Source organism: Mytilus edulis, chromosome 13, assembly GCF_963676685.1.
Source record: "Mytilus edulis chromosome 13, xbMytEdul2.2, whole genome shotgun sequence".
Classification (NCBI taxonomy): Eukaryota; Metazoa; Mollusca; class Bivalvia; order Mytilida; family Mytilidae; genus Mytilus; species Mytilus edulis.
In genome coordinates this window covers 32,606,182-32,621,654 of record NC_092356.1, presented here as the reverse complement: position 1 = coordinate 32,621,654, position 15,473 = coordinate 32,606,182, and the positions used below count along the sequence as shown (strand labels likewise).

The 15,473-nt window shown below is 29.5% G+C and overlaps 1 protein-coding gene across 1 annotated transcript; it reads left to right on the top strand.

Moving 5' to 3' along the window:
• Positions 1-1,392: 1,392 nt before the first annotated feature.
• On the top strand, positions 1,393-12,896 carry LOC139499997 (uncharacterized). Its single transcript, XM_071288687.1, has 8 exons — positions 1,393-1,534; positions 3,477-3,554; positions 4,476-4,535; positions 5,406-5,483; positions 6,399-6,458; positions 7,339-7,416; positions 8,362-8,421; positions 8,957-12,896. Exons 1-8 carry the CDS (start codon positions 1,414-1,416, stop codon positions 9,400-9,402), a joined length of 981 nt encoding a protein of 326 aa, XP_071144788.1. The 5' UTR covers positions 1,393-1,413; the 3' UTR covers positions 9,403-12,896.
• Positions 12,897-15,473: the final 2,577 nt, after the last annotated feature.

The following is a 15,473-nucleotide window of genomic DNA, read 5'->3' as shown; positions in this document are numbered from 1 at the left end:
GCCGATAAGTGACAACTTCGCGTCTATCTTCCAAATATTTGTACTGTTAAATCATCATTATAAAATCCACAAAATTGTAGATTTATTTTCTTGATATACAAAATCTGTTTTTCTAGATTTATTTAACATTTCTTTTTTAAAACATTGTAGCATATTTTTTTTAGCAAATCTCGATATTCCACTTTGACAATTTCCTGAAAGTTTACTATAAAAAATAAAAATAAATGTGAATCTTGTCGTTAAATTTAGACTAACGTACTTCAATAATGCCATTGAAATGTTAATCGTGAAACTCGTGCTTAAAAAAATCCCGCGGAAATGTGTGTACTCGTGGTTTACATCAGTAACGTATCGGAAGTAAGTGTATTTGACACTATTTTTCTCTGTTTGATTATATTAAAATCGTGTATTATTCATGTTATTTACGATACTATTATTTTTGAAAAATAAACTTGATTTAGAAAAAAATGCTGTTTTACTGGATAAAACAAAGACTCTTTTAAATGTTATTGTGGAAATGAAATAGGTGCACCCTTTACGTTCGTTCGTACCTTTCGTCAATTTGTAAGAAAGCTCTAATAAGCTATAAAAGGCCTTGACATGATACAAGTCAAATACGTCGAACTAGAAAATTACCGTCTGGTTGATACACAACTACATAATGATAAATGAAAATCAGGTATGATATACAGCAATACACAACAATCCTGGCCTATTTATTGGAATTCTGATTAAAGGATTAAATTATTGTGCCTGGCCTATGGCCTGGTATTCGCGTTAAAGGATTAAATCATCATAAATATTGTTAAACATTCCTATAGGTATGTAGATGGGACAGAAATAACAAAAAACGAATTTATATATTTGTAGGATGTTATCGATTACTATTATACTCGACGTCGTTTTGCATTATGTATATTTTGTAGATGATTGCGATGTTCATTCTGTATTATTTAGAAACTAAAGTTCATTGATATTTAATGCATAACAGAGAATCATTATTATTATTCTATATTGGTATTATTTTAGTAGATTTCTCTATATGAATTGCATTTTGAATAAAAAAGCATATTCACCTGAGAAAGTGTTATTCACCGCGCTAAACGTCACGCGCTTTTACATGCAACGTTATGGTAAAATGTTTCGTGTAAAATTAGTTTTGGTATATGTTTGTCATAAATACATTTTCTTTTCTCGGAATATGGAATAAAACAATTACTGTCTTTTGTTTCGGTAAATATTGGGTTTAATTGACTTTTAAAAAACTGATATTCACTTCGGCCGTCGGCCTCAGTGAATATCAGTTTTTCAAAAGTCAATAAAACCGCATATTTACCTCATCAAAAGACAGTAATTGTATAATATTGTTCTTGCATAAACAGGGAGCTACGCGGTAATCCTTTTGATTGCTCAATGTGTATAATGAAAAGATTCCAGGACTTTCTTCAAAAGAATAATAACTTCGGGAATTCCCATGCAAGATGTAATGGCGAAGCAAACCTGTTAATTTATCATAACTTCACCAGCTGCAAAGGTAATATAATCCAGCTTATATTTGGAAATAAATCAAGATAAACATATCGGTATAGGAGAAAACTAGTTGCATGCAGCATGTGGCAAATTCTTGGCACAGAAACAAGGCAAATGAAACTTAAAAGTATTTTCATGTATCAAAGTAAAGCTTCCAGTTACACAAACTATCACATTCAATGAAACAATGTGTTGTACAAAAAAGAAGTGTGTGTGTGTGGTTTAATTGCCAGTGAAAACAAAGGGATAATGTATAAAGTGTCATGCGAATGTGATGAATACCTAATAGTTGAAGAGGATTTAATTGTTGAATTGAGCATCTAGTGCAGTAACATTGGTACCGTTAATGTTATCTAAAGAATAATATGAATTGATTTATACTGTAATTAGTTGTTATACTTTCCAAGATCAAACTATAACAAACATAAAATATACACGATACTGTAATTTGAAGTTTGAGCCCTTTGACTTTCTTTTGCGGATTGTTAGCCATCTCGATACTTATATATACGTAAAGTCTTCTCTTAATAATTATTTTATTCTTGATGTAATTTCTAGTTGAATTTATTTTTTTGTATTGTTTGAAATTTAGTTGTTCTATGTTCATATTGTTGTGTTTAAACTTTAGTTGTTCAATGTTTATTTTTTTGTGTTGAAACTTTAGTTGTTCCTTGTTTTTGTTGTAGTGTTTAAACTTAGGTTGTTCTATACAGATATAGGAAGATGTGGTGTGTGTGCCAATGAGACAACTCTCCATCCAAATAACAATTTATAAAAGTAAACCATTATAGGTCAATGTACGACCTTCAACACGGAGCCTTGGCTCACACCGAACAAAAAGCTATAAGTAGCCCAAAAATTACTAGTGTAAAACCATTCGAACGGGAAAACCAACGGTCTAATCTATATAAAAAACGAGAAACGAGAAACACGTATTAATTACATAAACAAACGACAACTACTGTACATCAGATTCCTGACTTACATAGGACAGGTGCAAATGTTCATTTTGTAGTGTTTACACTTTAGTTGTTCTATGTTCATTTTATAGTGTTTAAATTTTAGTTGTTCTATCTTCGTTTTATAGTGTTTAAACTTAAGTTGTTCTCTATTCATTTTGTAGTGTTTTAACTTAAGTTGTTCTATGTTTATTTCACAACACTTATATCTTTGTGATCAGTGGTCTGTTTGACATATATATTTTTTTTTCTCAAGGATTTATTTTATATTTCTTTCTTTAAACATTGTTCCTGTAAGGAAAGACAACAGCACCTCTCTGAATTACTACTTTGCCTCCACTATGTTTAATAGGAAGTATTACAGATAAATAAGATTGTGTTCAGAAAAAAAACCAATCTATTACATTACTTCTGAGCTCGGTGTAGTCTGTTTATAATTAAATGTAGGAATATTAAACTATTAGACATAATTTCACTCGCATATGTTTGAAACGTACATATGATATAAATCTAATGACATTGGATTGGCTGTAAAAAGAACATTCATGCTTGGTTTGCAAGGGGGATCTGATATTATTCCCCACACCCTGCCTTCCCACGAAAATCAAATGATCTGTGACTAATGGGTATATTAAAATTTCCAATTTTCTGTATTCAAATATTTGCAAACTTCTTTATAAATATTTGATTCCTAGCCATATGAAATATTTATCTTTTTCTTCTGTCATCTTTTTTTAACACTAACAATCCAAAAGACATGCTAAGGGAATCATAAACCGTGCAAAATTGAAATATAGTTTGAAACTGGTATAGTTAACACTTTGCTTTCCGGTAAAGAAAAACAATTGAAGCCTATTGTATTTCTTCTGAATATGCTGCTGTCTGCCTGTTGATAAATTATTGTTTCCCAAACATATGCTCTTACTCATTCAATTTCATGATTGATGGATTGTTGCTTTAAAAAAAAAAAACTCATATTTTTGTCAGGTACACAAACGACAACAGAATCCTATCCATTGTCTGTTACTACAGAGTATCCAGCACGTAGAACAGAAAGTACAACAGGTATGGTCAGAGTTTATGATTTATTTCGTTGATTGCAATTAAATTGTAATGTTGGTTGGTCGTTCTTATCATGGGTCCAGATTGAGAGATTGTTGACACAAATTAGATTTAATAATCAAGATGGAACTGTCTGGATATATAACAACATTCCCTTTATATCCATTTTTGTCTTATTTATCTTTGCAAGAGTACCTACAGTCTTAGTCTATATCATCATGCAATAGTATCACTTTAAAAAGCTTAACGTGTTTACCAATCGCACAAGTTTTTGTTTTTTTTTCCTAAAATAAAACACAAATTAAGAAATAAGAATTAGTTCAATTTAATATCATCAAAAGGAATGACTAGCGTATATTTAACCAGATATATTGGTTAGACATAAGTTTCCCGTGTCAAAAGTAAGAATCCATTATATCTCTTTAAAACAATATGTTGTGTGTTTATAAATTGTATGTAGTAATATTACACATGCAATAACATAAATGATGCCACACACACACAAGACAAAATTTAATATAATAAATAGAATAGAAATTGATTTGATTTATTTTGTCTCATTATAACGTCATATCTCCATGTTTTGTAATAAAATCTTTGCCATGTTTGGGTTTTTTTTTGGTAAATTTGTTGATTGCTTGCAATATAATTTTTTTTCTTCATTTCTTCATCCTTTTTTAATACTCATCATCTATAAAAGCATGATGAGGGAAGTATTTCCCGTTCAAACATTAAAATATTGTTTGAAACTGGTGTTTATGTAGTTAATACTTTAATTTCTTCTTAAAACTTGATCCCTTAAATATGCTATTGTCTGTTTGTTGATGAATTGTTGTTTCCCAAAGGTATGTTTTTACTCATTTTATTTCATAATTAATGGGTTATTGCCTTTTTAAAATTCTTTCTTATTTCCATTTTTGTCAGAATCACAAACGACAACAGTATCCTTTCTATCGTCTGTTACTACAACAGAAAGTACAACAGGTAAGGTCAGAGTTTACTATTATTTATTGCATCAGTATGAAGAAACTATCTTATCAAAATTTCTTTGATGTGGAAAGACTATCAATTGTTCTATGAACAATTGGTTTTTATTTCTTATATGAAGTGCTTTTATTGTAATACTTCGAAAGTAACCATTACTTATGGTCTAAATGTAGTAAAGTCCGATCTGTCTCCTTGCTTTTTAATTGCGTTATTGACTTAAGATTTAAAATTAATAGCAAAATGGAACATTTTTGCCTTTTAATTTGAAGAATGATGAGAAACGGAATGAATGAAATATAGACTCGCTGGACGAAATCATATTGAAATAAAATATCCAGATAATCAATCAATGTTTATGATAGTCAATAATAAGAATTATGTTTCGTCTTTGTTTAAATTTTATTAGATACTGAACATGGCCTTCTTGACTCAGTTGATACTATATCGAAAGTAGAAAAGTAAACTATTGATTTCAATCAAATTAGTTTACATCAGTGCCATGATCAGATTGTAATTTTTTTGTAGGTATAATAATATTTACAAACTTCTTTATAAATATTTGAATCCTAGCCATATAAAATATTTATCTTTTTCTTCTGTCATCTTTTTTTAACACTAACAATCCAAAAGACATGCTAAGGAAATCATAAACCGTGCAAAATTGAAATATAGTTTGAAACTGGTATAATTAACACTTTGCTACTTTGCTTTCCGGTAAAACAAAATTGAAGCCTATTGCATTTCTTCTGAATATGCTGTTGTCAGCTTGTAAATAAATTATTGTTTCCCAAATATATGCTCTTACTCATTCAATTTCATGATTGGTGGATTTTTGCTTTTAAAAAAACAAACTCATATTTTTGTCAGGTACACAAAAGACAACAGAATCCTATCCATTGTCTGTTACTACAGAGTATTCAGCACGTACAACAGAAAGTACAACAGGTATGGTCAGAGTTTATAATTTATTTCGTTGATTGCAATTAAATTGTAATGTTGGTTGGTCGTTCTCATCATGGGTCCAGATTGAGAGATTGTTGACACAAATTAGATTTAATAATCAAGATGGAACTGTCTGGATATATAACAACATTCCCTTTATATCCATTTTTTTCTTATTTATCTTTGCAAGAGTACCTACAGTCTTAGTCCATATCTTCATGCAATAGAATCACTTTAAAAAGCTTAACGTATTTACCAATCGCACAAGTTTTTGTTTTTTTTTCCTAAAATAAAACACAAATTAAGAAATAAGAATTAGTTCAATTTAATATCATCAAAAGGAATGACTAGCGTATATTTAACCAGATTTATTGTTTAGACATAAGTTTCCCGTGTCAAAAGTAAGAATCCATTATATCTCTTTGAAACAATATGTTGTGTGTTTATAAATTGTATGTAGTAATATTACACATACAATAACATAAATGATGCCACACACACAAGACAAAATTTAATAAATAGAATAGAAATTGATTTCATTTATTTTGTCTCATTATAACGCCATATCTCCATGTTTTGTAATAAAAATCTTTGCCATGTTTGGGGTTTTTTTTGTAAATTTTTTGATTGCTTGCAATATAATTTGTTTTTCTTCATTTCTTCATCCTTTTTTAATACTCATCATCTATAAAAGCATGATGAGGGAAGTATTTCCCGTTCAAACATTAAAATATTGTTTGAAACTGGTGTTCATGTAGTTAATACTTTAATTTCTTCTTAAAACTTGATCCCTTAAATATGCTATTGTCTGTTTGTTGATGAATTGTTGTTTCCCAAAGGTATGTTTTTACTCATTTTATTTCATAATTAATGGGTTATTGCCTTTTTAAAATTCTTTCTTATTTCCATTTTTGTCAGAATCACAAACGGCAACAGTATCCTTTCTATCGTCTGTTACTACAACAGAAAGTACAACAGGTAAGGTCAGAGTTTACTATTATTTATTGCATCAGTATGAAGAAACTATCTTATCAAAATTTCTTTGATGTGGAAAGACTTTCAATTGTTCTATGAACAATTGGTTTTTAATTCTTATATGAAGTGCTTTTATTGTAATACTTCGAAAGTAACCATTACTTATGGTCTAAATGTAGTAAAGTCCAATCTGTCTCCTTGCTTTTTAATTGCGCTATTGACTTAAATGTAAGATTTAAAATTAATAGCAAAATGGAACATTTCTGCCTTTTAATGTGAAGAATGATGAGAAACGGAATGAATGAAATATAGACTTGCTGGACGAAATCATATTGAAATAAAGTATCCAGATAATCAATCAATGTTTATGATAGTCAATAATAAGAATTATGTTTCGTCTTTGTTTAAATTTTATTAGATACTGAACATGGCCCTCTTGACTCAGTTGATATTATATCGAAAGTAGAAAAGTAAACTATTGATTTCAATCAAATTCGTTTACATCAGTGCCATGATCAGATTGTAATTTTTTTGTAGGTATAATAATATTTACAAACTTCTTTATAAATATTTGAATCCTAGCCATATAAAATATTTATCTTTTTCTTCTGTCATCTTTTTTTAACACTAACAATCCAAAAGACATGCTAAGGGAATCATTTACCGTGCAAAATTGAAATATAGTTTGAAACTGGTATAATTAACACTTTGCTACTTTGCTTTCCGGTAAAGACAAACAATTGAAGCCTATTGCATTTCTTCTGAATATGCTGTTGTCAGCTTGTAGATAAATTATTGTTTCCCAAATATATGCTCTTACTCATTCAATTTCATGATTGGTGGATTGTTGCTTTTAAAAAAAACAAACTCATATTTTTGTCAGGTACACAAAAGACAACAGAATCCTATCCATTGTCTGTTACTACAGAGTATTCCGCACGTACAACAGAAAGTACAACAGGTATGGTCAGAGTTTATGATTTATTTCGTTGATTGCAATTAAATTGTAATGTCGGTTGGTCGTTCTCATCATGGGTCCAGATTGAGAGATTGTTCACACAAATAAGATTTAATAATAAAGATGGAACTATCTGGATATATAACAACATTCCCTTCATATCCATTTTTTTCTTATTTATCTTTGCAAGAGTACCTACAGTCTTAGTCTATATCGTCATGCAATAGTATCACTTTAAAAAGCTTAACGTGTTTACTAATCACACAAGTTTTTGTCTTTGTTTTCTTAAATAAAACACAAATTAAGAAATAAAAATTAGTTCAATTTAATATCATTAAAAGGAATTACTAGCGTATATTTAACCAGATTATATTGTTTAGACATAAGTTTCCCGTGTTAAAAGTAAGAATCCATTATATCTCTCTTAAACAATATGTTGTGTGTTTATAAATTGTATGTAGTAATATTACACATGCAATAACATAAATGATACCACACACACATAAACAAAACCTAAGCCGATCAAGATTTTTACAAAATTTAATAAATAGAATAGAAATTGATTTGATTTATTTTGTCTCATTATTACGCTATAACTCCATGTTTTGTAATAAAATCTTTGCCATGTTTGGGGGTTTTTTTTTGTAAATTTTTTGATTGCTTGCAATATAATTTTTGTCTTCTTCATTTCTTCATCCTTTTGTAATACTTATCATAAAAAAAAGCAGGATGAGGGAAATATTTTCCGTGCAAACATTAAAATATTATTTGAAACTGGTGTACATGTAGTTAACACTTTAATTTCTTCTAAATATTGATCCCTTAAATATGCTATTGTCTGTTTGTTGATGAATTGTTGTTTCCCAAAGGTATGTTTTTACTCTTTTTATTTAATAATTAATGGGTATTTGCCTTTTTAAAATTCTTTCTTATTTTCATTTTTGTCAGAATCACAAACGGCAACAGTATCCTATCTATCGTCTGTTACTACAACAGAAAGTACAACAGGTAAGGTCAGAGTTTATGATCAGTTTACAAAAGTGATTTTTTTTTATAAATAACAAAAATTTACTAATACTAAACGTTTATCAGCATTTAGTCCATTTTTACATTCTAGTTCTTTGCTGTTTTGGGGTTTATAAATGTTGTTTCATGTATCACTATTTATTGTTCTGAAATTATTCTTATATGAAGTGCTTTTATTGTAATACTTCGAAAGTAACCATTACTTATGGTCTAAATGTATTAAAGTCCGATCTGTCTCCATGCTTTTTAATTGCATTATTGACTTAAGATTGCAAATTAATAACAAAATTAAACATTTCTGCCTTTTGATTTGAAGAATGATGAGGAACGGAATGAATGAAATATAGACTCGCTGGACGAAATCGACTGTATTGATATATGATATCCAGATAATCAATCAATGTTTATGATAGTCAATAATAAGAATTCTGTTTTTTCTTTGTTTAAATTTTATTAGATACTGAACAAGGCCCTGTTGACGCCATTAATATTACATCAGATTGCAATTTTTTTTTAGGTATAATAAATACAGATGTTATCTTTTTATCTAGTGGAGGTGGCATTTTATTCCTTCTCAGTGCTGCTATCGCTTGCTTTTGCGCTCGTAAAAAATATAAAAGAGGAAACTTAACCCGAAACGTTAATAACCACGACGATAATGTTGACCGTCGAGCAGAAAGCAGTCCAAATGTGTCCACAAATAGAGGGAGCGATGCACAATATGAGGAAATTGAGGAAATCGAAATGTCAGATGTCATTGTATCACCATTAGAACAAAGAAATCTGACTGATAGTGATATATCAAGTGATTCGTCGGCGGACGGGATTCAGGTGGACGAGGAGAGAAGAAGGAACAATACAAATGTTTATCAATCATTACAAAGAAGTAGTCTTAACGAATCGAGACTTTATTCGAGTCTTAAAAGTCTTCATCTGGAAGAAATAGTGGATGAACCTATCTAAAACAAAAACATTTCTTAAACAAAAGACAATAACAAACAGAATATAAAGTATTATTTGGAAGTCAGTCCGTTTGATATTGACATACTTAATTATAAACCGTTTCTTATATTCTCTTTTGAAAGATTTATGTTTGTTTTAGTAAGGTTCACACTTAACGTAGCACAATTGACATTGTTTTGTAATTGGGGCCTTCATGGGATCCACATATAAACTCTTGACTGATTTTGTTGGTGGGCTTTGACTTTGATCATTCATGATCAAGGTTAACAAATCAAAGAGCTTCTTGTGCATGTCAAGATTTTTATTATATAAATTTAATTTTAAAATATTTAAACAGAAATTGAAATTGGTCACGAGCATGTTCTATCTTGAAATGCCCCAGAAAATATCAAAACATTCAAAATACCTTTCTTTGTTTTGTTTTTTATATTTCCCTACCCACTTGATATGTCAATAATGACCTCAAAGGTTCAATTCAATTTTTATTAGCATTTATCATTTTATGAAATAACTCCTTACAGCAGTATACAACGATTCAAGTGTTTATTTATTTAATTACAGTCAAATACGTACTTGCAGAAGTATACCACATAGTGTTTTTTTTTCTGTTTAATAGTTGTATTAATCATCAGGCAAACAGTTTGTAAAGTGTTTATAGATATAATTCCTCAATTTCCATTTCTGTTAATTGACGGTTGCAAATGTGCAATCAAAAAGAAAACAATAACAGACTTACAACAATAAGACAAACAGTCATTAACCATATAGAACACTTCAGATTAGGCAACACTAATTAATAGAAACCAAGATAAAATCATGTAGGGTTAACAACTATTGATGTATTGTTAACATTATTTTTTATCCTTTGTTAAAATAATAGTAGACACGTACTGGTTATTTTATGGAATATTCTATATGATAATCAGAATTGCTATTATAATTCCTTTTTAAAGTGTTTATTTTGCATGGCCAGAGTTTATAACAATGTCAATGTACGTGCTCTCCTCTCTTTGGAGTCCTATGATTACGTTATTGAATTATTTTATGCGGTGTTGTAAAATCTATGTAGTAACAAAGTATTATTTGTTGATGTATTTGTATATATTTATTTTTTATAAAAGTTTGTTCAGTTTTCGATGCCGTGTATACTTACATTATATCTATGATCAGATAAAAAAAATATGTACGTAAAAATAGAAATGGTGGTTTTTTACTGTTTTTGTAGTTGCAAATGTCTACTCTGTACATTTTTCAAATATTTGTTGTTATCCATTTTAGATTTTTTATCAGATGATACAATATATCACACATATATTAAAACTTAATCAGTTTGAAAATTAAATCTTTGATTGTAAACCCTTTAGCTATTGTTTGAATTTTATGAACTGTCGTTGTCAATTATAAAAGTGTTATTTCCAGTGATGTCATAGGTTGAACCTATAGATCGGTTGACATTGCTTGTGATGTGTGAAGGGCTAAGTTGGGGTGCCTCGTCACCGATAACATTGAAAGTTACATCATTGTCTGCCAATGTAATGTTTCTATCATATGAAACCTTCTTTCGGTTTCAATTAAGATATTTTATCTGTGGATTCATTCATGATATGATCTACTAACTGATAATCCTGATGAAGCATGGTACCCTTCCTACTGTTTCTGTCTACTGAAAAATTGCTTACTGAGATGTATTGATAATTTTACTGTAAAATGGTGTTTTTGTATGCAAGAAACTTTATTAGGTGGTGTTAAATTGAAAAAAAATGTATGTGTAATGTTTTGTGTGTAGTAGCATATGTTTACTCTGTACATTTTTAAAAATATCTGTTATGATAATTTGAATGTATTATCTTTGAAATGATTTATGCTAGATTTTACTCTCTGTTATTCTTTAAAATGTATTGCAGGATAACATTTGAAAAAGCCTGTACCAAGTCAGAAATATGGCAGTTGTTGTCCATTGGTTTGATGTGTTTTATCATTTGATTTTGCCATTTGATTAGTGACTTTCCGTTTTGAATTTTCCTCGGAGTTCAGTATTTTTGTGATTTTACTTTTTACTACTGCTTTTGTCAATTCAAATATTGCTGAGATGTCTTCACAATTTTTCTGTCAATAGGAAACCTGTGTTTTGTACGCAAGAAACTTATTAGGTGGTGTTAAATTGAAAACAATTTATGTATGTATACTAAGTTGTTTTGTCGTAGCATATATGTACTATGTACATTTGTTTACTATCTGTAATGATAATTTGACTGAATTATCTATGATTTGATTTATGATAGATTTTACTCACTTTTATCCTTTATAAAATACTGTAGCCTTACTACTATTTTTGTTAATGGGAGACTTCCTGACTGTGATGTGTATATATAGTTACTGTATATAGGATACATGTGTTTTGTAAGCAGGAAACTTAATTGGGTGGTGTGAAATTGAAAACAATGTATTTATACTGGTTTTTTTGTAGAAGCATATGTCTACTTTGTACATTTGTTACTATCTGTAATGCTAATTTGAATGAATTATCTTTAAATTAATTAATGATAGATTTTACTCATAATCATCTATGATGAGTTTATTTGCAACCACTGGGTCGATGCCACTGCTGGTGGAGATTTATTTCCCCGAGGGTATCACAAGCCCAGTAGTCAGCACTTCTATTTGATATGTTCATAATTATAAATTAACTGTTAATAAAACTTTGAATTTTTGAAAAACTAAGGCTTTTCTACCTCAGGAATAGATAACCTTAGCTGTATTTGGTAAAACTTTTAGAAATTTTCGGTCCTCAATGCTATTCAACTTCGTACTTTATTTGGCCCTTTAAACATTTTTTGATTCGAGCGTCACTGACGAGTCTTTTTGAGACGAAACCCGCATCTGGCGCAATTATAAATCATTTTAATCCTGGTATCTATAATGAGTTTATTATGCTTTGTAAAGTGTTGTGTAGCTTTACTATTGCTTTTGTCAATGGGAGTCTTGCTGACTGTGATGTGTAGATATTTTTACTGTTTATGAGAAACATGTTTTTGTATGCACAATCTTTACTCAGTGGTAATAAATTGATAACAATGTATTTGAACCGTTGAAATAAAAAGTATGATTCAATTCATATTTTGAACAGTGATACAAAGTTGTCATTTTAGTTATAAGAGAATTTTATAAAACAATCAGAATTTTACATGGTTAATTTGTATCGATGTAGTTTAGAAAATCCGAGATAAATATTCAGACAATAACTCGGAGGAATACTTACAATCGACAAAAAGGATGAGCAGTCCTCCAAACACTTACAAAACTTAAAAACCTGATCCACACGAACTCAATAAACAACAGGGTGTGAATTCATGTGCTTTGTGAATGGAATTCGTGTCGCAATTTGCTATTTTTTTATCTTAAATTTTTCATTTCGATTGCTATATGTACATTTAGATGACTGTTTGTAAATATATGTTTCGTGCTTTATGTATATAAAAATAAAAATTATATAGTGTAGTTTTCATTGTTTTTTTTTACATACAAACATTCGATAACATGAACATGTGAAGGATTCGCTTTTGGGAAAGAAGAAAGGAGGATTCATATAAAAATCATAAGTTTAATGACAACAAACAATGCAATTGACAAAAGTAAAAACAACAAAGGGAGGAACACAATTACAAAACATCTCAAAAAATACTAAAGACTTAGCAACACAAACCTCATCAGAAATAGGGGAGAACTTAAGTGTTTATACAATTTTAACAATTCCTGCTAAACAAGTGGCACCCGTCTTCTAACTCTTCTATCAACTTTGATGTACCAAACTCCTTTTCCTTTAGTCAGTCCATTCGACGTTTTTATGAAAATTTAGTTTTAAACATTTACCTACCATCATTTAATCGTTAGTACAACATCCTAATATACAGTTATTTAATATGTAACTATGCAATATATCAAAGGATATTTCCCGAGGTATGACGATCAGCTTATTGTTCCATTGCCAGAAGCCAACGGCTGAGGGCAATAGAACAATGAGCTGATCTTCATACCAAGGAAATATATTTTTGATCTGTTTTATTACCTAATACATACTGAGTCAGTTCTATTAAATTCTTAGAAATAAAACTTATGAAAGCTGAGTATGAAAGTAACAACTGTATTAATTAAAATGTGTAAGGAGCATACATGTACAACAAATATTTTAGAAATTCAATAAAACGGACATGCAATCAGAGTAATTTAAATGACAAGAAATCATTAAAGTCAACATATCAAATATTCTTCAAAATTTAACGGCTATGCCAAGAACGTTTAAAAGACCCAATTTTAATTGGACAACATGAAAACCTTTCAACTAATCAGATTTCAGAATAAGAGGTCATAACAGGTCAGTGCAATAGACTGCACACAGGTGCAATAGAACGATAATTTCCAGTGCAAAAGACCACGGAACAAAAAATGGTAGAAAAATAGCAAATAATATGGAAATATTAATAAAACAGTAAAATGCTCTTTATTAGGTAATAATATATTTCAGTATTTTAACGGAAATCTTGGCACAAGATTTATTCGTTTCTATGTATGTAAGTGGGTTTTTTTTTCTCTTCAGTGTTCCTGTTCTTCGTTGTTTTCCCTTATTGTTGATGTGGTTACCTCGATTTTAGTTCGTTACCCGGATTTATTTTCTCTCGATCAAATTATGACCTTTGAACACCGGAACACTACTACTGTTAACTTTCGTCATACGCGGAAAAAAGAAAAAAAAAGGACTGCTTTGTTTGATTTAATTTTGATCAATCATAAATAAATAGTACTACTTCAGTTAAATAATTATACTAACAAAAATTATTGGTATTTAAAAACATAGACAAAAAGAAAGAAAACTTATATTGTTTAAGAAAGCATATACTAAATAAACTCATCATATAGATTTATATATGTACTAAGATAAATAACCATTAAAACTATACCAATAGATAAAGCTATTTATATCTGTTCTAGATATCCACCAGGAAATGTTGCTATTAAAGTTTTATAAGTAGACACACTTGAAGGCTTATAAGTTGTAATACTACTTAAAATTTACAGGATAATCATTAGATCAAGATGCAAAGCAATTATGGCTCATATGTGATTTGTCACCATTATAACGTTCATCATTCAAAATCAATATACGCTACATAAGAAAATGCCTGTGAAATGTCAGGAATATGGTTATCTATTCGTTTAATGTGTTTCAGCTTTTGATTTAGCCGTTTGATTAGGGGCTTTCCGTATTAAAATTTCCTCGGAATTCAGTGTTTTTGTAATTTATTTTTAAGAATTACTGTGGATTCATTTTTTTTCGTTGGGTAACAATTTTCATGGGTTTCGTGGTTACAAGCAAATCACTATTTCAAATGATCAACGAATAACATATTCTCAGTAGGTTTTGTATAAAGAGAATTCAAATATCCAAGAATATGTCAGTTTTCAGCAATCGACGAAAATTTATACCCGCGAAAATAAATGAATCCACAATAGTAGAAACTTTCAAGCAAAGTTTTGATACAGATTAGAATTTTAATTTTAGTTTTTATAATTTTGAAGAAAAGATTACACTTGTAAAAGTTTGTAGGTAAAATAAAGTAAAAGTGAAGTTTCTTCAGTATTCAGATATTTCTGAGCTGTCCCGACAACGAGCAAATCCTCCTAAATGATGCAATATTTTCGTTTAAATATGGCAATTTTAGTACCTGTTTCTTTCAGATAGCAAAGATCTCATAAAATAGTTTATATGAAGTTATATGGATCAATTTATGAAAATGAAGATACATAATAAAATCGGTCCAACGAGTTACAGAAAAGAACCGAAAAGAACCGAAAAGAACCGAAAAGAACCGAAAAGACCCGAAAGGAACCGAAAAGAACATACATATATTTATCTTATAATCAAATTTACTACGTCCTTTGATTGAGTTAAGCCATTTCAATTGACGTTTTATAGTGTGTCTTTTTATGTTGTGATGTGACACTATTGTTTCAGATAAGTGAGAAGGTTTGGTACCAATTAAAACGTTTAAACCCGCTGCAACTGTTTGCACCTG